Here is a 25,972-nt window from a genome sequence, read left to right on the forward strand (position 1 = left end):
AAAAGTCGTTAATTCGGACACTCATAATCTGAAATGATCTATAATCCGGACCTCAAAGCTTGACGCATGCGTCTAAGACCTTTACCGCTGCGAATTTGTGTGTGCGCGTGTGCAAAATACGTTTACGAATGCGCGTTTAATGTATAACAAATGGGATAAGCTAAGCTAAAATTATCTATTTCAGTTAATGTTGCAGATTGTGTTGTTCCTTAATCTTCGAATTGGATCCGGATTATTATTTTTTGCAGACTGTTAGAGCAATTTTATAAAAGTAAGCTTAAACTTTCGATTATGTCAAATAGAATTTTCGATATATATTTACTAATACGTAAAGGATATACAAAGCGAAAGTATCTTTCGGAGTCCATTAAACAAAAAGTGGAATTGCTGCAAAAAAATGGATAAAGGCATATCCTTTGTTTATCTTTAACACTGGGGTGGCGTGCAATGAATTAGAAGTGGATCTGTCAGCACTATCCTTAAAGGCAGATGTTTTTATTTTATTTGGCTTATAATTGCTTACTCAATCTAGTATTTCATCTCGATGTACTCGTCTTTGATATGATTTAAATCAAATGCCTCGTCAGCTTCGATAGCGAAAAAAGTGACAGAGGTTATTGAAAACGAAAAAATTTCGATTGACAAATTAGTCCGTATTCTCGACACAGCAATTATGGGACTTGAACAGCGGAACTTTGTAACTGAACAAGAAATTATATCTGTTTATAGAATTAAAGAGAATGTATTATCACATAAGAAATGAAGCAACCTTAACAACTTACATTGAAAGAAATGTTTAATAAAGTAAACAAATAAATATTAAGCTTTTTTTTTTGTAAATTTTGATACCCTTTAGATCATAATTGTTCTTTATTTCGTAAATTACGGTTTCATATTTTTAATTTTATAATTTCTGCACACCATTTTACCAGATTTAAACTGATGATCTATAATCCGGAATCGCCGAAGTCCCAACGAGCCCGGATTAACGACTTTTGACTGTACTGGTATATATTAACACTATACAGTGGTAGCCAAAATTGTGGACACTTTTGGAAATTTTTATGTTTTTGAACTTTGTATGCTTATAGAAAATGTTACGTTTCGCAAAATGCAAACTTGTATATATCATTTTAAAGAGAATTTATTACTGAATTCAATACAAAACACAAAATTCAATTATTTGCAATACAAAAAAAGTTATATATACTTTAATATAAATAAAAAACACAGTTATGAAGTGGTTTGTAATGTCTAGCTTTCCTGGCCAATCAATGTTCTTGTTCTGAGAACCAATCAAATGTTAGTAACTGCCAGTAGAAGCTGACATCATGTTTACACTTGAAACAATTTATTATTTTGCTTTGTTCTGTAGAAGGAGAACCTATTTCTTATACACTGTAATTACAAGTAGGAATTTTTGTAAAAATTTTTAATATTTAGTCAAGAAGCAATGACATCAAATAAAAGAGTAGATTGGACACCTAGAAAGAGATGTACTATTATTGTGTTACGAAAAAGTGGTTTTTCCTATGCTGAAATTGCAAGGCGGGTAAGTGGTTCAGTGACTACATCTGGAGTCCGAAAGTTTTGTTTACGATATCAGGAGACAAATTCAATAAAAAGCAAAGAAGGAAAAGGTGCACCACATCTACTGATGACAGAAGAATAAAAAGACTATGTCTCCAAGATAGAAAAATGTCATCAGCGTGCATCAGAAGTGATCTGAATGATGCTGATGTTTCTGTCAGTTCAAGAACAATCAGGAGAAGATTAACAGATGTTGGACTGAAAGGTAGAATTCCACGAAAAAAGCCTTATCTTAATTTTCAGCAACGAAAAAAGAGACTACAGTGGGCAAAGGAACACATTAATTGGACAGATGATCAGTGGTCAGGAGTGGTGAAACTAAGATATCGTTATTCGGTAGTGATGGGCGAAAATATGTAAGACGTAGAATAGGAGAAGAGCTACATCCTGACTGCATTCAAGCAACTGTGAAGAACCCAGTTAGTGTTATGATTTGGTCATGCATGTCAGCAGATGGTATTGGTCGCCTTCATGTCATCGATGGGACACTGAATGCCAGAAAATACATTGACACTATTGTAGAACCAAAACTTCTACCTTCCATCAGAGATCTCTTTCCCAACAATGCTTCGTTTATTTTTGAGCAGGATTCTGCTCCTTGCCACACAGCCAAAATATCGAAAGAGTGGTTTCGTACAAAGAGCATTAAATTGTTGTCATGGCCAGGCCATTGAGGAAACAGTCCTGACCTCAATCCTATCGAAAATTTGTGGCACCGCTTGAAAACTCTTGTCCGAATGAGGCGCCCCTCAAATAAAAGGGAACTAATTGAGGCTATAATTGTTTCCTGGCATCATGTAATAACGAAAGAAGAGCTTAAAACTCTTGTCAGCTCAATGAAACATCGATGTGAAGCTGTAATCAAAAATAAAGGGTACCCTACTAAGTACTGATAACTCACTGCAATTATCACTATCAAATGTATATCGATAACTATTATCGTTTAACTTTTTTTTGTATTGCAAATAATTGAATTTTGTGTTTTGTATTGAATTCAGTAATAAATTCTCTTTAAAATGATATATACAAGTTTGCATTTTGTGAAACGTAACGTTTTCTGTAAGCATACAAAGTTAAAAAACATAAAAATTTCCAAAAGTGTCCACAATTTTGGCCACCATTGTAATTTTAAGTTAGTAATATTTTATATAAAAGTTAAAGCCAACTATATAGGAAAAATGTGGTAGTTGTGTAAAGTGAATTCTTATGTATGCTGTTCATCTCTCACAAAATGTGCTTATTGAAAGTTATTTAAAACTGAAAAAAATTGAGTTTGCTAGCATTTCATATAGATCATGTATATCTTTATTACTTTAGCACTGAAGAAAGCCTCAAAAGTTGTGCATTTGACAGCATTAAACCAGAGTAAAGTATTAGGTTGTGTTTGCAGATCATTGATCAAAATCGAAAAATCCTGGATCAATTGTGATGTGCCTCAAATTTCAGTTTGCCTGTCTGCAGCATTTGAGTTGTATATTTTGAGTTTATATGGGAAAAAATATTGTTACAAAATATACAGGCGCGGCAAGATGCCTTCCCCGCAAAGCAGTTTTAGGGTTGTCATAAAATGGCAAAGGAGGGAATGGTTGCCACATTTAACGAGAAATCGCCCATTTGGTGACAAAATCGGCTATATACCCTGACGGTTGCAGAACCTTCTGGAACAAATTCGTACTGATTTAGCCGAGAATGTTCCCGAACACAAGCCGAAAGCTATATAAACCCTGCTGGTCCGCAGTCAGTTAGTATCGAGAGTGTGCCTCATCTGGACTGCGATATAGTTAGTATCGAGTTGGTGTCTCGTCTAGCGAGTCAATCCCTGCAGAGTCGATCGAGTCGACAGCCGGGCAGCAAGTGCTGAGTGGATCATTAAGTGCACCGAAAGAGTCTCCTATTGTATCACAGTTAGTGCATCGTCGAGAGAGCATGTTGAGTGCCTGGAACGACTGAACCAAAGAGTCGGGAGCTGTGCGCTGTGTGTCGTCGAGTGCATCGCGAGTTGTAGCCTGGAGAGTCTCCAGAGTACGTGGAGTTCCAAAAACGACCAATCAGAGTCGTGAGCTGTACTCTGGTGCTTTGCAGTGAAGCTGTCTCCACCGTAATAGCCTGATAACCTGAAGGCTGTGTCGCTGATCGTGTCAGCGTGTTTATATCGACGATTGTAAAACATATTTTGGAGCTGTCCTGACAATTCTGGCCAATAAAGTGTGTTTCGATACTTTATCAAGTAGTATTGTCATTATTCACTCCAAATCCTCAGGAACCCCGTACGAACGTGAAGGAAGAAAAAAACGTAACAACTGGTGTCAGAAAAGAAGATAACGCAACAATATGTATATTTATAAACCCTCTGTGTGGCATGACCACTTTTAATCCAATCAGGAGTTTTTTTTTTTTTTTTTTTTTTTTTTTCCCTTGGTATATATTAACCTATAATTCAAAATATTTTGCCGCTTTACTAAAATATTTTCTGTAATTTTGTAAATATCATCACAATGAATGTATGTTTATGAGAATAGAGACTAAAATAAGTAATTATACAGATTTACCTAATAAGAAGCTGTTTAAATGCAGGTCTTCACTATAATTCAAAATATTTTGCCGCTTTACTAAAATATTTTCTGTAATTTTGTAAATATCATCACAATGAATGTATGTTTATGAGAATAGAGACTAAAATAAGTAATTATACAGATTTACCTAATAAGAAGCTGTTTAAATGCAGGTCTTCATGAGCAGATCAAAAAAGATGTATCACTTAGAGCGTTAAGTTGTATATATTGCTGAAAATTTCAAAAAAATTACTGTATTTCTTTCAATGTTAAGACTTTTAAATACATTTTCTCAATCTGAAGTGCTAAACTTGATTTTTCTTCTAAATTTTCGATGATAAGAAGCTGCTAATATTGGCAGTTATAACTGATGCTGCTTCCTATTGTTGCTTGCTAACTTTTTAACTGTAGTAGAGAAAAGGGGTTTAATTGTCTGAGGTAGTTGCTTTGGTTTTGGTGGAGAATGATTCCATTGTATTGAGTATGAACCAATCAGAATTTGTACTGATTGTGCAAAACATTAGGATTTCCATAAATTAAAAAAACTGATATTGTAGAAATCATGTTTTACCAGAATTCATTTGTAGGAAAAAGTATTTCATATAGAAAAAGTTGTATCTGTGAAATTTTTATATTCTCCCCTTTTTTTAATAGAACCAACTACAAATGTACAAACCAACTGTATATAGTAATAAAATTTAAAAAAAACTGCATGCTGAAATACCATTTATAGCAGAAATGAGAAATGCCTTTAGATTTTTTTTAACTGCAGGCATTCGTTTTAAATGTTAGTAGAGCAAACCCTATCCAAGAATGTGGCTTTCAAACTATATCTTGAAAATGAAGGGTGTTTTATCTGAAAACCAGAAAAAAAGAATTTTGTTTTGTCTAAAATCTGTTTTTGTTATGAATAATTCAATATTGAATTAATAAAATTATGTATTGAACATCTGCTTAATTATTGATGTTTGTGTTATTACACTTTGGTTACTTTTGTCAGTATAATTGCTGAATTTTTCTCGCCCTTTTCGGTCATGGGTCAAATTCTTTATTAAAAGTAATATATATCTGTTGATTAAAACTACAAATTTGAACTTTATGTGCGATTACCAAAGTGTATAAGCTATTTAAATACACTGATTATTTTAAGTTGATAAAAGCTTTTGCGGTAAATATGATTGATATCTGGAGAAACTGCACAGCAGTGTATCTTGTAGTTTACCAATGTTAGTCATGTAATTTGATAAATGATTTTAGCAATATAAGGGCTTGGAATGCTTTTGATCAGTATTAGGATGAAACTTTGGCTGATTGCCCTCCTGTAGTTAATATAAATTAAGTAATCTTCTTGCTTCTATTACATGCATTTTGCATTTGTTATTTATCTTTTATTATTATTTATTATTATTATTAATCTCGTTTACTAAAGTTCATTTAATGCAAATTTGTGATAAAATAGGATATACAAGTTTTTTTTTTTTTTTTTTTTTTTTTTTTTTTTTGTCCCTTTCTTTTTTTAATAACCTTTAATTTTTCTTGTTAATGAATTGTATGAATTTACATATTTTGATGTTGCAATCACAAGAATATTGAACAATTTACTTATTATTTAATGGCAATTTTTTTAGATATTTAACTGGTATGGTTGATAAACGCACGTTAGAAAAATATGAAAGGGAAGCAAAAGAGAAGAACAGAGAGTCTTGGTATCTGTCTTGGGCACTAGATACTAATCAGGTTAGTTTGCTCTTTGGTTACAATATTTCCTGTATTGCTGTTACCTATTACTTATTTCCTCACATATTTTTCTCCCTAGCTTAGCTCCAGATTATAAAAATTTAAAAAAAAAAAAATATTAGCATATTTTCTCCTTCCTTTATTGTACATAGTATTCCCCTCTGAGGGCTGGTTTATTGGTAGATTGTATAACCCTTGATTATTTTTATTCATTATATTCAGTTTGTATTAGCATTTCAACCACTTTATGTTACTTTGCATTATTCATTATTTATTTAAACCATATTTTGTGTGCATTCTTCATTAAGCTTCCCGGACATGGCAGGTGTTCACACTTAGCTTTGCAAATATGTGTGATCTTTTGAAATCTGGGTCTTTTGTTTGCCCACCTTTTTCTTCATTTCTTCGATGTTCTTCAAGACTCATTCATGTGAGGTGCCCTTATGACTTTACGAGGTAATTGAGCTGAAGCATGTCATGTCCAGCTCAGTTACTGTCAGATATTGTAATGTTAATATTACATGTATTCTTATTGGAATGAAGATTTCTTTTAAACAAATAATATGTTTGTACTGTAATTGTATCCTTTTAAAATTAGGTTACTCACAGAATTTTCCATTTTTGATTTTTGGACAGTAAAATTAAGAAAAGGGGTGGAATATGTGAGGAAATACAATATTTGTATCATGGTCATATAGTTTCTTATAAAGTAAGCTCTGACTTTCATGAAATATCAAATCCTTTAAGGCCCTTTATGGAATGAAAAAGAAAACTGAAGTATTAAGAGATGTAGAAATATGTACTAAAATAACAAGAGAACATTTTGCCAAATTTTGTAATTGGTAATTCTCAATAAAAATTTTTTTTTTTTTTTTTTTTCCTAAATAAAGATTATATTAATGTGTACTCAGAGTTGCAAGTAAGAATGTAAGAAGAAATTATGAGATTAATGAAAGTTAATAAATGAAATTTGTCCTTCAAGGAAAGTGAGAATATGATATTATGTATATAATAATAAAATTTAAAAGAAAGAAAAATTTTTAAAATGAAATGCTGAAAAGCACTTACCAGAGGTGCAGATTCTCCTGTTAAAGTGTGAAGATTTATGATCTTTCTTCTTTTCTCCCAGTATACAAATCTGAAAAATTTCTGTTTTTTAATGTATTTAAATAATTCTTTCGTATATAATTCTGGAAGAATTATCTCCAGGTATGACAGGAAAACAAGATGCAGTGAGGAAGATTTTTATAATGCTGAGTTAATAACATTGTCATCTTGTAATGAAATTTAGTTTGTACAATTCCTCCCCCATATAGTTTTCAGCGGGATTTTTCTGATCAATTTTTATTCACCCAACTGCTTAATACATTAAGATTTGTAGAGCATTTTATGAAAACTGTTGTTAAATATATAGTGTTTTTGTTTGATTTTCTTTTAAACCTATAAATGTTACAGCATTAAATTTATCTACGAGTTTATATACACATTAATTATTTTTATTTTCATTGTATTTAAAAACTTTTCTCCTGTAGCTTTTTCATCAGTATATAAAACTAAAAAATCACAAAATTAATTAAAATAAATAAAGTTAATTTAGTGTAAAATATAATTAAAATTGGCCACACAGTACAAAAACATAATTGTCTTTTAATATTTTAGCCTTAACAGTTATGCTGTACTTTGCCTGACTGAGAAAATATTGCATTATTTAGGATGTGAATGGTGTACATTGCAAAGTAGATGCACATAATTAACATTTCTGCAAAGTCACACGTTTATGATGTAAATAGGCAGGAAGTAAAGACATCATTCAGGCTTTTTGATAACTGAAAGAAGTGTGTGATTTTTGTTCTTATTGCATCTAGAAAATGAACAAGGAAAAGTTATTACCTTAGGAGAAAATGCGTTCATGAAACATGTAATATTGTAGTCAGAAGAGAAAGTTGCATCAGACATCATGCTGTAGCAATTCGTGATCTGCAAAGATGTTGTCTATACTCAGATAGTATTAAATTTATTGACTGCAGCAGATTGATTTTCCAGCCTTCTGTTATGAAGGCTACTTCTAATGGCAAGCCTTCTTCATTGCCACTTAGAATGGTGGCAATGAAGAAGGCTGAATGGAGTTGTGAAATAGAACGATATATTCAACAAGAAATCTCATTTTTGTCTCACTATGGAGGAGTTTATTGATGACATGGCCCTCAGATAACTTCTGCCATTTTAGAGTGTTTTATGGCCTATCATGGTGAGAACTGGTAGCTTGGAGTATTATCAATATCTGCTTCTAGTATTTATTATTGGTGCATTAATTGTGCATTGCCAATGAAATGATGCAACTCCCTGTACTACCCGCAGGGTTTCACAAGAGCAAATTTTCAGTAATATAACTTGAATCTGTCAAAATGCTGTCTGGGGTATGCAAATGCTTCTTTTGCCTGGTTGAGTCTCTTTCAACTTTAAAATCAATGAACACAATTAATGTAAACTAAGCAACATTGCCGCCCACATACAGGAGGAGACGTAGATATTAATTTTTCTTGGAATTGAATTGGCACTACTTGATCCACAGTATACTAGGACATTATTCAGACACTTATCAAATAGATAAATAGAAATTCCATTTTTTACTAATCTCTGCATTGAAGCTTCATATGTAACTCAAAATTTAATCAGGAAAGGCCCTCCTGAACTTTATTTCCATACAGTTTGATCTGATTTTGTGCCAGACTAAATTTGCTTTCAGTGTTCAACATTTTTTCTATCAAGCAGCCAGTATAAACTTTAAAATGATAAACTAGAAAGATTGTTAATGATTAATTCTAAACTCCTGTCAGTTCATAAATTCTGTTGATATATGCACAAAATCATTCGTAACCTATGTGTATTCCTGATGTGTGTGTTGTTTTAAATTTGTTAAATAACTAATAGTATGATAAGAATTTCTTTCCTAAAGTAATTTAGAAATATTCTGTTAGTAATTCAAGAGGGTTAAATAAAATTTTTAACTCCTCAAATTTGTGGCCTAATGACATTTTCCATATATGTGTGGTAATTAGGAATTTGATATCTATGTAAAATTTGTAATTATATTTATAATGTATTTATTGAATTAAATATAAATTTCCACTTAAAATCTTCTGCAGGAAGAACGTGACAAGGGTAAAACTGTTGAAGTAGGTAGAGCTTATTTTGAAACAGAGAACAAACATTTCACGTTACTTGATGCTCCTGGTCACAGAAGTTTCGTGCCAAATATGATTGGGGGAGCCTGTCAGGCTGATTTAGCTGTCCTTGTAAGTATTAACAGTGTTTAGTTTATGAGTAAAAATCAAGCTACCCTTCTATGGCTCATCAAATTTTATTTAAATATAATGTAAGATCATTTTAGCGTACTTTGCAAGTTTATTTTTATTTTATATTTTTAAGTTTCTTTTTAAAATAAGAATTAACTCTCATTGTGTATCAAATGAAACTCTTTGCATCTCATATTTCACCTTTGCGTACGTTTCTTTGTTCTTTCTGTCCACTTTTTTGTAACAGTGTTTGAAAAATGGAAAAGATGACATACTTTTATTATCTTTTTGAAAGAAAGAGAGTGGACGATAATTCCTTTGTAATAAATATTTTTCATATTTTACATTATTTCTTGTACATTAAGTCTGCTTTGCAAATCAAGTTATCTTAATATTTATCTGTTCTTATAGAAAGTTAGAAATAAAAGTTTACAAGCAAAAAGATAATGGAAGGAATTAAGCTAAATTTCACAGATATTGTCTCTGTGAAGTATCTTTATTTCTGTGCACGTTTTATTTGTTTAAATATATGCATTGCAAAATGTAGCTGTCTTCACAATTGAGAAATGTACAAAAGTAATATAACCCCACAGATTTCGAATTGAAAAGTTCTTTGATAATTCCTTAATATCCCCTTTATGCCTACATGAGAATCTATTTTTTATATTAGTTATAAAAATGCTTTTGAAATCTTCAAGCACTTAGTTCTTTATTGGCTGTTTTGAGATTTCAAAACTCGATCAGAAAATGTTGAAATATTGTATTGCATTGTAATAAAATATATGCTTTATTGAAAAAAAAATAGATCTTATATTTTTCATATATCATTGTATGAACTTATCTTTGAAGTAATTTTTATGAAAGAGACCATGATAATAGCACTTGCGTATTAATTGTAGGACTCGCATAAGTCTTCATTGTTTACTAAATGCTTCAAGGAGTATTGTTTGGCGTGAAGTTATATTTCTGCAGTGATGTGGAGTCAGTTTTTGGTATAGAGAATTTTGGATCGCTGTTTCTATAATGCATATTTTTGAGAATGAGGATAGTTATCCAGTTCATGGCAAAATTTGACTGCAGTTAATGTCTAGCATGAGTACCAAATAAACTGTACAGCTGTAAGCTGTAGTGAAGTGGTCTGGTTTTCTTCAAATCGGTCATTTCATTCTTATTATCTATCTGCACTTTTTAGTATTGCATTTAGTTGTCCTTTTTTTTTTTTTTTTTTTTTAGTTAAATATAGTACTGTATGCAGAATGTTCTGTACTCTTTGATAATCTGTCATTATACAAAAGCAGCTTACATTTCATTATTTCACAAATCCCCAGAGATACATCTAGAACATAAGAAGTCTGATACTTGTGTAAGGGAGTGGAACAAAGCTGGATATATTGAGAAAAGAATATGACAAAGCTAGTGGAGGATATTTATTACATATCCTCCATATTAGCCAGTTAATTAATAGACATAATATTGGCTAGTTATTGTCGTAGCTTGACCCAGCCAAAGTTCTTAATGGTGGTTAATATGCAGGTACTGAATGGCAGCAATCTAATGCATCAGATACAAAAATGTTTTATATTGAACATTTTGCCACTCATCACTTCCAAATCACTAAGTTTGTTAATAAAAGATTCATTAAATTTTCACAAGATATGAAGTAAACAAAATAGAAATTTTCCCTTTTGATGTACACAGGTTCAGGTGGAGGACTATGTGTAATCAAAATTTTGTGGCTCTAAGTGAAATTGTTTTTCCACAATATGAGGAATATACAAGCATACATAGAAATTCTTCATTATTTAAGAATATAGATTACCATCTTGTAGCAGAAGATTATAAATTTACTCATGATAGTCTTATGAAAGTGGTTTAAGGTTTAAATCAAAGTTTAAATATTGAAGGATTAAATATATAATTATTTAAAAATAAGTTAAATTTATCTTTTGAAATTTCTGTAAATCACTTCTTAGTGTGTGAACCGTGCATAACAAAATTACTTTTTGATAACATAATAAGTCTGAAGTATGTGCAGTATGCGGTATGCTTCTTTTGATAAAAATATGTTTATAATAAGGCTTTTTAAAATATGACATCCTTCCATCTTTTTTTAATTTTAGTGCATTTGTTCTTCAGTAATTAACTCTATTTTTCTCCTTAATTTTTATTTTTGACATTTACTGAAACTGTTCTGTGTAACTTATGAAATATCTTAATGTAAAGGAAGCATAATTTGAGTTCAGAATAAAAAAAAATTTTTTTTTTTTTTTTTTTTTTTGGTTGTTGTTGTTGTTGTTTTGTTTTGTTTTGTTTTTTGTTTTTAAGTGGAATTTGTGTTAAGTACCTAACAGAAATTAATCCACTCTTCTCATTTTTACAGTTTTATTGTGTGTAGTTAGGAAATCATACTATATTTTTATTGTACATATTATATATATTATAAATCTTTTCATTGAATACATGTTTTGCATGTTGAGATTTTTAAGGAAGTTTGTCTTAAATTTAAACAGGTTATTTCTGCAAGGAAAGGTGAATTTGAGACTGGGTTTGAACGAGGTGGACAAACACGAGAACATGCAATGTTAGCTAAAACTGCTGGTGTAAAACATTTAGTAATTCTTGTAAATAAAATGGATGACCCTACTGTGGAATGGTCTGAAGAAAGGTAATGAAAAAGTGGATGAATTTTGTTAGGTGTATTACTTATTTGAAGTGTTATGCAATGAACATGTATTATGATTTCTTATAGTGATAGAGTACAAAGTCCAAGATTCAGGATCGTCGGGTCTTCATAAATTTCCGGATTTTAGACCATCAGTTTAAATTCAGTAACACTGTATGTGGAAACTGTAAAATATTTTGGATTATTGCCTTAGGAGATAATTAGGTCATGAAACATGTAATATTGTAGTTAGATAGAGAAAGTTGCATCAGAAAGTGTTCTTTACCAATCTTCCTTTAATAAAAAGGTATTTTGCATAGCAAAATCTCAATTAACTGAATCACCGCCATGTGAAATTTAAATGAGCTTCGAAGCCAAGAAGGCATTATTTTCTGGATTTAAAAATCGAGCTACTGATATTCACCATTCCATTAATTGATTGAGTGTTGAATCATTGTCATCGCAAAATGAAAACTTTAATTGTTTCATCTTCATTTAACATTCTCTTTTTTTTTTTTTTTTTTTTTTTTTTTGTGTGTGTGTGTTTGATTAATCGGACAAGTTCGCTTTTTATGTGTGATATCTGAATACCTTCAAATTTGTGTATTCATCATCGTCATGAAATTTGGTAGCTGGGCATAAATTATGCCAAGCATTTAAAAAAATATCTGCAGACATGTTCTCTTATGAACATACAGATCACGCATCAGATTTTACTCTTAAAATAGTTCTAGAATTTTTCAAGTGTCTTTTTGCTCCATCAGTTTTTGAAAAGCCACTTATCAGTATTTTAGTGGGTTTAAAATTCCAATATCCTGATTGAGGGATGTGCAGTTTCAGAGAAAGAGTAAAACGGAAATGTTATCATGTGCCGAAACAATAATTTTAGTAAAATTAATAATATTAGGCAGAAAAAATAATAAGTTGCTTGAAATCAGAAAGTTAATCAAGAGTGAAATTTGCTGTATGAAATGAACTGGAGTTCTTTCCGTTACTATGCCAAAAAAAAAAAAAAAAAAAAAAGTATGAGCAACATCCCAATCTAAATAAATATGTCTTGAGATTTCGCTTATATTTAGGTCATGGTTAATGTCAGTCAATGTAGTGTCATTGGCCATAGTATGATTCCCTAACTAGCAAGTATTTGAAACTGGCACACAGGAATCTCAGTCAAGAAAAATATCGCTTTTACAGCATACCATCTTTTTGAGGAACGGAAAAAAATTTATAATGATTTTTTTGCTCTATGTCTGAATTCTGGACCTTTTATTGTATAAATACATTTTGGTTTCAAATGCACTTTTTTTTTTTTTTTTTTTTTTTTTACATTTCTAAGAAGATGCTAAAAAATTCAGTGTTAGTCTTCTTGTTGAGAATAAAAAGTTGAAAGTTAATTTCTGGGCTCCCATGACTGATGCAAGGTGTTTTGTAAATTCCAATAAGACAAAAAGGTCATTCTGAAAAAAATGAAAACATTTTATTGAAGCACATGAAATGCATACAAGGACAGATATAGCATCAAACGTCTTTTCATATATCAAACTAAAGACTGACTGTGACTCTTTTGCATTCGAGAAACTCGTATCACTCTACCCAAGCTTCAGTTAATTTAAGTTTGCAACGCTTCTGCTCAGAACTCCTTCATAAACAGTTTATTGTTAATGAGATGCATGGAATATGTTTTAATCATATAATCGTAATTGAAATTAAAGATATGCAAAATAAGTTGTATGCTCAAGTATTCTCTTTTTATATGTATGAAAGTTATTGTTGCTAATGCTCAATTGTCTGACCTATAGTCAGCCCAAACCCAGGAAATTCCTCGTGGCAAGGAGCGCAAGTTTGCGCCTGTCGTTGGCAACAGCCGTGAGCTTCGTATAGGTGACAGTGCGATTTGGCTCAGTTCCACTCCCAATTTTGATGGAGGGCACCCCGTGATGACAGGCCCAAGTGTTTCCCACCCCTCTTCCCTACAACCAACCTCTTGAGAGACCTTTCGGCTGGCCGCCTATATAGAGTATCCCCATACATTTACAAACATCCATGCCTTCTCTGGGATTTGAACGCGGACCCTTCGACACGGCAGTCAGCAACGCTAACCACTATACCATTTGGGCGGCATTAATGAAAGTAAAGAATTATAGTAATTAATCTACGAAAGATGAGGAAGGAATGAAAAAATGAAATTTCTATTCTGTGTAGTATTTCAAGGAATGTTTGAAATAAAAGTCAGTCTTTTGCAACAAAGCAATGAAAAAATAATATGTGTAGCAGGGCACCTAATCATAGTAATGAGACTGCTATGTAATACCAGGATGTAAGTATATTTAATGGAGAAGTACATGTATAGCAACAAATAAAAGCATTCGCTGACTAGTGATAGCTATTAGTATATTTAGAGTCATTAAGTAGAGTGTGGGGAGGGAAAGAAAATCTTAAGCTGAAAACAGCTGTAATGCTCCAAAGTGACCATTTTTATCTCCTATATTTGGTTTTAACATTTGTCTGAAATAAGCCAGCATATAGTATAAAATTTTTATATTATAATTGAAAAACTGTTTTGGTTACTTTTCTGTTATGACCGAATTCAGAAACCTGTGTACGTACATATATGTGTGTGCATGCACATACATTTCCAATTCTGATCCCAATAACAGAAGAGTATCATGTTTTCGTTAGAAGTTCGACTTTTTTTATACCTCACAACTTGTCTGTGAACTTTCACTGTATTCAGCAGATTTCACAGTGATCTGACTGATATAAATAAAATGTAGATTATTTATTGAATTCTGTTTGTAAATAAAGTTTAAATCTTTTGTTATATATTATAAAATTTTATTCAGCTTTGTTTCTTTTTAATATAGGTATAATGAATGTAAAGAAAAGCTCATTCCATATCTGAAGAAATGTGGTTTTAATCCTAAAGTGGATGTAGCATTTATGCCTTGTTCAGGTTTAACAGGTGCTTTTTTGAAATATGTACCTGATGAATCTGTTTGTCCTTGGTATCGGTAAGTACTTATAATTGGTAATTCAACTTAAATGTTTCAAATTTTTACAAACTTTAATTTGATAAGTTTTGAGTCTTTTTTAGTTTAATTTTACATAGGTCATTTCTTTAGTATCTGTATACTTTTGGATGTACAGACAGTAGCTGAGGCTTATTAAACTCTGGTCTCAGCCATTTATTACAATCAAATTTCTAAGAACCAAAACAAATGTACACTAATCAATAGAAAAAGTGCCATTTATTAAACTCGTTAGCAAAAGACTGATCCTTCAGAGTCAGAATATCCTACTTCTATCTGCCAAAGTTTTTCGAAGTTCATCCTTATAACATAAAAGTAGACCATGGCTGTATCATTCAGGTGTATAATGCTTCAGTAAAACAGGTTTGACTGAAATTTCCCTACCCCCCGTCCCTGTGTGTATTAGACCCTGTTTGCAGAGTTCTTTGTCAAAACTGTATTTCAGAGAAGCAAAAGTTTAACAAAAACCATCCTTTAGAGGCAATGTAAATTAGGGAGGTTTCGCTCTTGGATACCAGCTGATCGAGGTGGAAGTGCAACTTCTATATCCCATCTTTTAAGGTACATCAAAATTAATCAATGGATAAACATTGTGTTCATGGAGAGTTATAAAAAATGTTCATGAAATACTTTAAAGCATTATTATACATTAAGAGTCTTTAAATGAGAGGTAGTGATAACGATAGACTGCAATAAAGGCTAGAAAAGCATTGGTTGTGGATCAACTATAAATGGATATTGGACAATCTATGATTGTAAGAAAGATCAGTTTTGAAATTTTAAGTAAGCTGCTGAAGGAAGCAATTTTTTAATTTGTTATGTGCTTAGTGTGCGTGTCAAAATGCCAAGCGACTTGAACCTAAAAGAAAAGATTTTATATTCTTGGTAATTCCAGTAAAAGAAAAAATACATTTAAAATAAGAATTTTCCAAGCAGCATTGCTTAATTTACCTAAACAATTAATTACAGTTATTGAAGAACTAATTGGAAACGTTCCAAGGAAGCACAAAAATGACAAAAAAAAAAAAAAAAAAAAAAAAAACAGTTATAGAGATATTAAAATTGCTTTTCAAGAATGGTTTCAACTTATAAAGTTAAAAATGTTTCTATTTCAAAAACATTTTTCACTAATTCACTAAATGCTAGGAAGAAAATTTTATATCAACAGATATATATATGGCTTACAAGTTGGAGAAAGAGAAATCTAATGTTGTTCGTAAGACATTGCATGGTGGGAAGGAAGAAGCAAATGATACCAGATAAAAGATGTTTTACTTGGGCTGCAAAATGAATACAAGTCACACACATTTTATAGCACATGAAACTGCATTACAGAGAACTCACTAATATTAAAAGTGAAACACAATTGATTTAAGAAACTGAAGTGGTAAATTTTTGTGTTATTAATGTAAAATATGGAACCAGTAACGAAGACCTTGGTTATCGGCTAAAGCAGGAAATCTTGATGTTTGGAGAACAGAAATGAATTTTGTAATAATGTAAGCACTTCAAAGAAGATGAGTAAGTCATTATCTCTGCTAGAAATCATGCATGTTATAGTCAATGCAGAAGGTTATTCACTTTAAATTAGTTACGAACTGTTTTAGAAAATGTCACTTTTATGCAGTAGAGGCCTTAGTGAAATTGCGAAGTACAACTAATGTTTCAAACATGAGTGAGGGGAGTGATGAGGGCTCACTTACAGAATATGTGTCAATACACAACAATATTGAGACTACATGTATAAAATCCGACTGTTTAAGCGTCAAAAGAAGTTCAGAAACTGACAATGAAAGTGATGACATTCCATCATCAACTGAAAGCAGTGCAAATTCTAAGAAAATTTCTTGAACTGAAAGGTGCTGTTAAAAAAATTAGCAGCAGCTACATGAGTTTAAAAAACCTGGAATCCAATTGAAAAATGATTGTTGAACAATATGAAATTAATGCAAATAGAATAGCTCTTTTTTAGGAAGAAAATTTCATCAAGAACATAATTATAAAAAGATACTTTTTTAAAAAAATTTCCCCAAATTGCATAAATAGTTTAATTTTAGTATTAATTTGTAATTATTATTTTAGAATTAATAAATGAATCAGTTGTAATTTATTATTTTACTTACTTTATGCAAATCTGGATGTATTAAACTCAGCTGCGTACTAACTTCAAATACATTTGGAATAGAAATGATTTTAATAAGCAGTGGGTATTGTATATTTAATAGCTTACAAAATATAATTTAAGGATATAAAATTAACAGTTAATTATTTTAAATATCTTAAAAACATTTTTTTCATATGAAAGCTAAAAAATAAGAAATACACTATTTTATTTAGACAGGTTTAAAATTCATATGAATTTCATGTCTTGGCATTATATCAAAGAATTTATTGTACATTATATTCAAAAGTGTAAAAGGATTGCATTTTTAGTTTCTGTATGATTTCTGCAATGTAATGTGAAAAATTCTTTTTATATTTCTTAAATGTAATTGTAATATTATCATTATAGTGGTCCAGCATTTTTGGAATATATAGATACTCTACCATCTCTAAATAGACCTACTGAAGGTCCCTTCAGAATGCCTGTTGTAGATAAATATAAGGTAATTTTTTCCTTTTAGAATTTATCGTAAAAATATTTTGAACTGTTATGTGGTGATAAATTTTATTAACTGTGTTGTTGAAAATATTTTAGTCATTTTAATTTGATATTGTTTAAATTTACACATTTAATTTTTATAGGATATGGGGACTGTTGTGTTGGGTAAAGTAGAGGCTGGAAATGCCAAAAGAGGGCAACAGCTGCTTTTAATGCCAAATAGGGTAAGCTGCCTACAGGTTTGGTGACTTAATGAGGTCTTTGATAATATAGCAATAGCTGGTTTATTTATTAACTACATTTTGCTTTTTTATAGCCTTCCAACTTCATTTTGGAGACTGTGTTTAATATAATCTTGAATATGATTGTAATTTATTGTGATTTGTTAGCTTCAAAGTAAACGAGACTGTAAAATGTTGTTAGATCTATGCAAAGTGGAGCTAAAATTTGTGACTTGGCATTACTGTTCATGTTACTTTAAAAAAAAAATAAAAAAAAAAATTAATTTTGCATCCATTTATTGTAATAACTATGAATAAATGTTAAAACTTTGCTTTTATTATGAATATTTAATGTATGTATGCATTGAAAATGATGGAAGTATTGGTTTGTTTCTTAAGATTAGTAAGAGAAAGATAAAAAATAAAATTTAAAGACGTAAATTTGATACGAAGATATAAAAAAAAATTTTAAAAAAAAGGCCATACAGAACTATTTTAAAGTCAAATGGCTTTAAAATAGTTCTGTGATCAGAAAGATCAGTATAAAATAACAACAGAGAAAATGCATAAAATGTGATAGATATTTATGTTTAGCTTTCACTTTAGGGTTAAATGGAAGTTCCAGAGGTTTAATTGTCTTCATAATGCAGTAAAGTCCCTCAAACTCAACTCTCAATATCTCGATATTCCGTGTAACTTGACAACATTTTCAGAACCTTTTAAAGGTATTTCGAGGCCAAACAGACCAAATATTACATGCAGTACATATTATTTATGCATGTGTCTTTCCTGTTCTGTTCAAAGATTTGAGTGTTCTTTTACTGCAGTTTTTGCCCTTTTCTCATTGTGCCATTAATTCTTGGAACTGATTAACAAATTTCAAGATATATTATAAAACTTGGCAACACTGTTTGCTTCTTTTGAGTCTAAGAAGAAAGTCAGCTGGCTGCTTACTCACATTCCTTTATAGTGTTGCAAAATGTTAGGAGACTTGTCTGAAGTTTTGTGACTGCATCTTATTGCAAAATAAACTCACACCAGTTCATTGTGGGTATCATTCCACAGTTCACATCCAGGCATATAAGTGCTAACATATTTTGGGGAACTTTTAACATTCTGTGATGTGAAAATATCGTTCGAAGAGAAAAGGAAACAAACTAGTGGGACAATGGAAATGAAACTAGATGCCTTAAACATACTAGAGAAAGTGTAAACAAAATTACCATGGATTTAGGTTTTGGACGGACTGTTTTGATAGGGTGGGAAAAGAAGAGGTCCAAAATCAGGTCTTGATATGTGAAAAAAACATGCATGTATAGTTTAAGGGAAAGAAAAAATGTGAAAGGTGGTGAATACGAAAAAGTGAGTGAGGTGCTTTATTTGTGGTTCAGGCAAAGGGAACACCGATTTCATAACCAATTTTACATGAAGAGACTCGACAGATGGAAAAAGCGGTATGCCATCAGGCAGCTAAACGTGTGTGGAGAAAAGCTATTTGCAAATTTAGAAAATGCTGCAATATTCAAGGATAATTTCTACAAACTAATTGAAAAGGATGGTATATCTGGAGATAAATTTATATTTTTAATGAGACCAATCTGAATTTTCAAATGAGCCCTGGCATCCAAGGAGGAAAGGTCTGAGAGAGTCACAATCTTGGCATGCAGCAATGCAACAAGCTACCATAAGCTCAAACTAGCGCTTATAGGCAAATAAACAATCCCCGACCTTTTGAAAACATAAAAAAGTACACTAATGGAGCCAAAACCAACTATGATCTTCCTGTTTGGTACTGGAATCAATCAAACACATGGATGAATGAAGTAATATGTAATGATTGATTTCATCAGCAGTTCATTCCATTGGTAAAACTCTATCAAGGAAGGCGATTCTCATTCTAGGCAATGCCTCATCCCATCCTGATGCAGAACAGTTATGAGACGAAGATATAAGAGTCATATTTCTCCCTCCTAATGTAACTTCTGTGTGTCAGCCAATGAACCAGGGTGTTTTGGAGACATTGAAGAAAAAATAGACATAAACTTCTTTTATCTCTTATCTTAGCCATGGGGGAAGAGTGTGATATGATCGATAAACTGAAGACGATAGATATGTTGGATGGATAGATCATTCTTAGAGTGAAATCAAGCATAAAACTATAAGCAAAAATTCAAATTATCTTATTAAATATTAATAGGTTTTACATCAGAATCACATTGTAAATAATTAAATAATCTGAATGATGCATTATATAGTGAATTTAGATCAATTTGGCATTCTCAAGTATTCGTTCATTTAAGAATTTTAGATTTATTTATAGCATTTTATAAATAATTATCAATGCTTTCTGATTATTCTCACCCCATGAAAATCTCCCAACTCATTGGCAAAAAACATTTGTTTGTCTGTCTTTAGAAGTTAACTTTACATCTCATGAATTCTTTTCATAAATAATAATAGAAAGAAGTATTTTCTAAGATATTTTGGGGGGGATCTACAACTAGGTAGCTGCAAGTAAATATTATTCAGCAAAATGATGCTTACATTATACAAATCCATTATGTATTTAGACCCATGTATGGTGTGCACATATGTGAATTGATTGTTGTCACGTATATATTCTGAAATATGCCGAAAACATGACACTTTATCCATATGTAAATGTTGAAATTGAGGGTGCAGATAAACAAAGTACATAATTATTTACAATATTGTTTACTTTCAATTTATTTTTCACTATTTACTTTTTTCCAATCTTTCTGGGTTTTTGCTGAAAACTGATTCAAATGTTAATTTAATATGCAGTGAGAGTGTAGCTTATGTATAAAACTGGTTTAACTGGTGTTGAATATGGCTGCACTCACTCGCAACTCATATTGGTCATGGCTTCCAAAACATGTTTAAATAGTTTTTTCTTATACTGGTCTCTCTCTCTTTTTTTTTTTTTTTTTTTTTTTTTTGTGTGTGTGTGTGTGTGTGTGTGTGTGTAATTAATGCTTCAATATTTCAATTATGTTTTTGTTATTTTCTATAGTTTATTATAAATACTTGGGGATATTTTTATTACATTACATTTGTATATTATTGTTAATTTGTTAATTTAATGAGTTACATGATTTATAGTAAAACTGATGTTAAAGACTTATTTTACTGTCTATTAGAAAATAATATATTGGTAGTTGTAATCAGCTGATGGATGTGATAAGGATTAAATGGCAGAAAGTGTTATATGGAAAAGTTTCCTTATTTTCCATGGTCCAAAATCAAAAGAAGATGCGTTCATTTTATTCATTTAAAAAATAAAATTATGATCTAAGTTGGGAATTGAAAGAAAAAAGTGGTTTTAGTGTTTAACAGTATTATTAATATAATCTATGTTTCACAGAAAGCTGTTGAAGTTTTACAGTTGTGGTCTGATGAAGATGAAGTTGTGTCAGTAATGTCAGGAGAAAATGTCAAAATTAAACTAAAAGGAGTAGAAGAGGAAGTAAGTTAAAATTATTTATAATTAGTAGAGTTTTATTTTTGCTTCATGCATTTATGTTCAAGAATGACCTGAAGAATAGTTAAAATACTAACAAAATTTTTGTTATTTATTATTAAGAATCATTATATAATCTGTTTTGCTTTGTATGAAAGGCACTTTTGTACATGCAATGAAAGAGAATAGAGTATTATGTATTAGTAATGCTTTTGCTTTCTTTTGCAGGAAGTATCATCAGGTTTTGTATTATGTGATTTCAATACACCATGTAGGACAGGAAAGGTTTTTGATGCTCAGGTACTTTTACTTCTTCATAAATTTAGTGTAGTTATAACAAGGCGAGTCAAATACTATGGTAAAAAGCACTATGCTTGCTCATTGATGTATGAGACTTACAACCGCAAAAAGTAAAGAAATCAATTTCACAATGTGTTAATAATAACTATGAATGGGTATACAATAACTAGCATTAATCAGATAACATGGCTAGATCCACAATGAGTTAAAAGGAATTCTCTGTGTGGCTTTTCCAAAGTTGCTTGTCAATTTTTTAGTCGAAAACAAGAATATTGTAATCTAATCTAGTAATAACCGAATATTTTAATGAACAAGCCTGTTTTTTTCTTTCATACATTAAGCATATGTTATGTAAAATTAATAGAAAAAATGCAAAGAAATAATTAAAAATTTGATTTGGAAGTAACAGGTCCAGGAGGAAATGACAAATTTGGGAATTTTCAGATTCATATATATATATATATATGAAAAATTTTATATCATATTTTAATACAAATGAAATTCGAAGGTATCTCTTTTTTGAAAATTCTGAAAAGGATAATTAGCATAATTCCCATTACACACTATGCAAATTGTTATGATAATGTTATGAGTATTTTGTTCAAGAATTAACAAGAAAAGAACTTGTTATGTAATATAGGTCAATTGTGTGGAATCTGTTTAATTTAGAAGGTTTGCAGTATCATTGAGAAAGAAAATGAGGCACTGTATAGATATTTTGTTTTTTTATTTCTTGTGTACAGTGAATGAATTGGCAGAGTAAATTCACTTATTGCTGGAACTAAAAAATAATTTTTCAAGAATTGGATAAAAAAGCATATTTCTTAGATCAACATGTTTTTATATAAAAAATTAGTTTAAAATGTCTAATTATTGATGAAGTGTGCAATGAACTGATAAACCTCTTTTAAAATGTATGTACATTCTTTTTATCTTAGGAAATTGTAAAATGGAATTTTTTGCTTTTATTGTTTCTGCAATTAATAGAACATAGTAATTATAACAGACAAGAAAATGTGCAAAGATAAGTAACCTATCTTAGTATTAAAACTGCAATAGATTGTTTGCTGCACATAGCAGGTTTGTTTCTACATGGGATTAATTTTATATTTTCCTAAGATTTTCTTCAGATCTTATAATCTTTACGTGCAGTTATGTTTTAAATTATTTTTAGATAAATGAAATTTAGTAAGTAGCAAATTTAATAAGTATTTTTATATTTCAATAAATTTTGGTTGCTCAATGAAAATAGTGAAAGTTGTTTTGTGTGATAGTCTTATGTTTCCTGGTTCATTGTGCATATAATTAACTGTTTATTGATTTATTCCATATAGGTAGTCATACTTGAGCATAAATCAATTATCTGTCCGGGTTACAGTGCTGTTTTGCATATTCATGCTGCTATTGAAGAAGTTTCTGTTAAAGTAAGTGTTAAAAATTATCAAAATATTTTATGCTACAACTGTAAAAGTTTTTGGTACTATATAAATTTGGTAAAGTATTATGTTATGTGAAATTTGTGCTAGTCATTGCTAAGGTATTCTGAAGGAACTGATGCTGCTTTATTTTATAAACAATCTCTTTATTTGATTATATTAACTACAAAGCAGTTTATTAAATTTTGTGCCAGCTATTCTGGTGGCCAAAAATTTCTACTGAATTCAAAATAGTCATCCTTAGTTACCAGAAGGTCTATTTAGAACACTATGAGTATAAACATATTGTAGGTAGTTGTTCCAATATATTACTGTTTTGTTCACCATATCCAGCTGTTCCTTTCCACATTTAGCAGATGCTAATTCTTTAGACCTCCTGTAAATCAAGAAGTGTGCAGTCACAAATGTGCTTCTACAGTCCTTGGACCGTATTCTGTTTTGAATAGGTATTTTTGTTGCAATTTTTCATGTCACATCGTCATTGCTTACATATTTTCGGATAAAGTATCATATCATGTGTCCATTAATGCATCCCTTTATGGTAGGTTCCCATGTCCATTGTTTGCTGTTCTGTGTTGAATCTGATTATTGCAAATTTTAATCATCTATTTTTTTAAATGCAAGAAACAAATTACAGCAATAACAGTAAATTTATGTCCTTATGTATAAAAAAATTGATTTAATGAGAATCGGTTGAGATTACATCAGAGAAAAGAGCTGTGTGTTTTGTCATGCTTATACATAATTAGCACTAAACTGCACTGCTTGCATGATTGATTGGTTTGCATGGTTTCATGACTGATTGGAAGTATGTAAGTAATACCAAATTTTCATTTAAACAAGGGCTGTTCAAGGTTGATTGGGACTTTTATTTCTTCATAGGAAACAGATAGCACAAAAAGCACCAAACTATGTCAGCTTTTCAAAGTATTCTCCATGCGCATTAAGGCACCGTTGCGATCATTGTGCCAGCTCCCTGATTCCTTTGGCGCAGAAAGAACTTTGTTGCTGCCGTAGCCACTGGAGGACATCGTTCCGCAGGGCTTCATCTGTCATGAATTTCTTTCCTCCCAGATGGTCTTTAAGGGGTGCAAACAAATCTGAACTATAGGAGGTGATGGCAGAACATCCCAGCGCATGTCGGCTAGACATCTCAGGTCTTTTCTTGCAAACAGACTTTCGTACAGCACCACTCAATAATGTGGAATAATACTAGGCATTAACTAGGCTCTGTTTGTCCAGAAAATCCCCATGGATAACACCCTTCATGTCCCAGAAAACACTTGTCATGGTCTTTCCAGTGGAAGGTTGCGTTTTGCTTTTCTTGGGCTGGAAGGAACCTTTATGGTGCTTCTTTTGTTTGGTTTGAATTGTACAGGCATGTTTCATCACACATGGTGATGGATTGCAACAATTCATCACCTTCGGCTCGAAAACAATTCAGAAGCTGTTCACAGTGTGTCACCTTTGACCACTTCTGATCAAAGGTCAACTGCCGGGCAACCCACCATTCACAGATTTTGCGGAAGCGCAAGTGGTCGTGAATGATTGTCTCAACACTCCCGATGCTGATATTCACCTCAGCAGCAATATCCTGCACTGTTACTCACCAGTTATCAAGAATCATTTGCTCAACACTTGTGATATTCACTGGTGTGACTGCAGTCAGGCAAATGTGTCCATACGCTTCATTTGTCATGAGCTCCTGTCCTTCGCGAAACTGTTCACACCATTCATACACTCTTGTCCGTGACATTGTTTAATCACCATACTGTGTTTGTAATATTCTGAAAATCCCAGCTTCTCTAACTTTGACTCCGTACGTAATTTGATTACACGCCGCTGCTCTACAACCACAGACACTTGCCACCATGTTTGCTGCAATGGTTGCACATGCACAATTTACATCATGCTGGGCACTAGTTACTCAAGAAGGAATACTTTACATCACCCTCAGGTTTCATCATGATTCACTTATTCATGGATTATTTATATACAAAAATCCTGGTCAACCTTGAACGACCCTTGTAGATTACACAAACTGATATCCTGCTGTATAAAAACTTCTTATATTTCACAATTTTTTTTTTTTTTTTTTTTTTTTTAATTATTCATTTTTGTAGAACAGTGTTTTCGGATTTTCATAAGTGGAGGGAATAAAACTATACTTCATCATTGTACCCTCACGAATTTCATCACTAACTTTTAAACAACAAAAATAGATCATTTGTTGATGTAACATATTGTGCTGTGGAGTACTTCATAATGCTTTGTAACGTGCTGTTTACATTTTTTAGATCTTTTTTTTTTTTTTTTTTTTATTATTATTATTATAAATTCTTGTATTAAACTTTACTTTCGTTACATAATCTTATCTTTCTCTCTCTCTATTTTTTAGGCCTTGATTTGTTTAGTTGACAAAAAGACTGGTGAAAAGGGGAAAACACGTCCAAGGTTTGTTAAGCAAGACCAGATTGCAATTATGAGACTAGAATGTGCTGGTGTTATTTGCCTTGAACCATTTAAAGATTTTCCACAAATGGGTCGTTTCACATTACGTGATGAAGGTGTGTTTTAATGTCTGTGTAATAAACATCTGAGTGTATTGTATATAAAAAGTTCATGGGAAAGTCAAGTGACACACAAGAAATTTATAGTAATAGAATTTGGTTGTTGAGAGTTAATTATTCAACTCGTTAGATATCATTAAAACATTCTGATTAAATTTTTTAAAAAATATTTAGAACTGCATTTATTGCTTTTAAATTGATTAGTTTATCAGTTAGTGACAGAGAGAGATCAAATTTGAAATTAAATATCGTAGAGAGCATTCACATGATGGTCTAGTCATCATTATTATCATAGTTTTAAGGCAGAGTTTCTTAAACTGTGGGTTGCAGCGGGGGGTTGTCAAAAATTTGAGAAGTTCTGATATTTCTTTAACTTATTATAATAATTTTACAATTAACAAATAGTTTCACATAATGTATCTGGAAATAGATAAAGGTAAACAATACAGACAAAGAAAAAATAAGTTGCACATGTGGAGAATGTAGCTTATCAAAA

At 31.2% G+C, this 25,972-nt stretch overlaps 1 protein-coding gene and 1 long non-coding RNA gene across 3 annotated transcripts in view; one reads left to right on the forward strand and one right to left on the reverse strand.

Moving 5' to 3' along the window:
• Positions 1–25,972, forward strand: part of eRF3 (eukaryotic translation release factor 3) — a 47,022-nt gene that overhangs the window by 18,728 nt on the left and 2,322 nt on the right. Inside the window, exons 5-14 of the mRNA XM_085819556.1 lie at positions 5,771–5,879; positions 9,026–9,175; positions 11,686–11,840; positions 14,702–14,848; positions 17,379–17,472; positions 17,612–17,692; positions 21,075–21,176; positions 21,399–21,470; positions 22,805–22,894; positions 25,305–25,473. Of these exons, the coding sequence (XP_085675682.1) occupies positions 5,771–5,879; positions 9,026–9,175; positions 11,686–11,840; positions 14,702–14,848; positions 17,379–17,472; positions 17,612–17,692; positions 21,075–21,176; positions 21,399–21,470; positions 22,805–22,894; positions 25,305–25,473 (1,169 nt within the window). The remainder of the gene's footprint in view (positions 1–5,770; positions 5,880–9,025; positions 9,176–11,685; positions 11,841–14,701; positions 14,849–17,378; positions 17,473–17,611; positions 17,693–21,074; positions 21,177–21,398; positions 21,471–22,804; positions 22,895–25,304; positions 25,474–25,972) is intronic.
• Positions 13,138–25,972, reverse strand: part of LOC118195821 (uncharacterized) — a 35,894-nt gene continuing 23,059 nt past the window's right edge. Inside the window, exon 2 of one of the 2 annotated variants that reach the window (XR_015041840.1) lies at positions 13,138–13,294. This is a non-coding gene — a long non-coding RNA (uncharacterized LOC118195821). The remainder of the gene's footprint in view (positions 13,295–25,972) is intronic. The other variant, XR_015041841.1, reaches the window with a different exon arrangement.

This window comes from Stegodyphus dumicola, chromosome 6 (assembly GCF_044657685.1).
Source record: "Stegodyphus dumicola isolate Sdum_Otavi_A_Nest chromosome 6, ASM4465768v1".
In the NCBI taxonomy this organism is placed as follows: Eukaryota; Metazoa; Arthropoda; class Arachnida; order Araneae; family Eresidae; genus Stegodyphus; species Stegodyphus dumicola.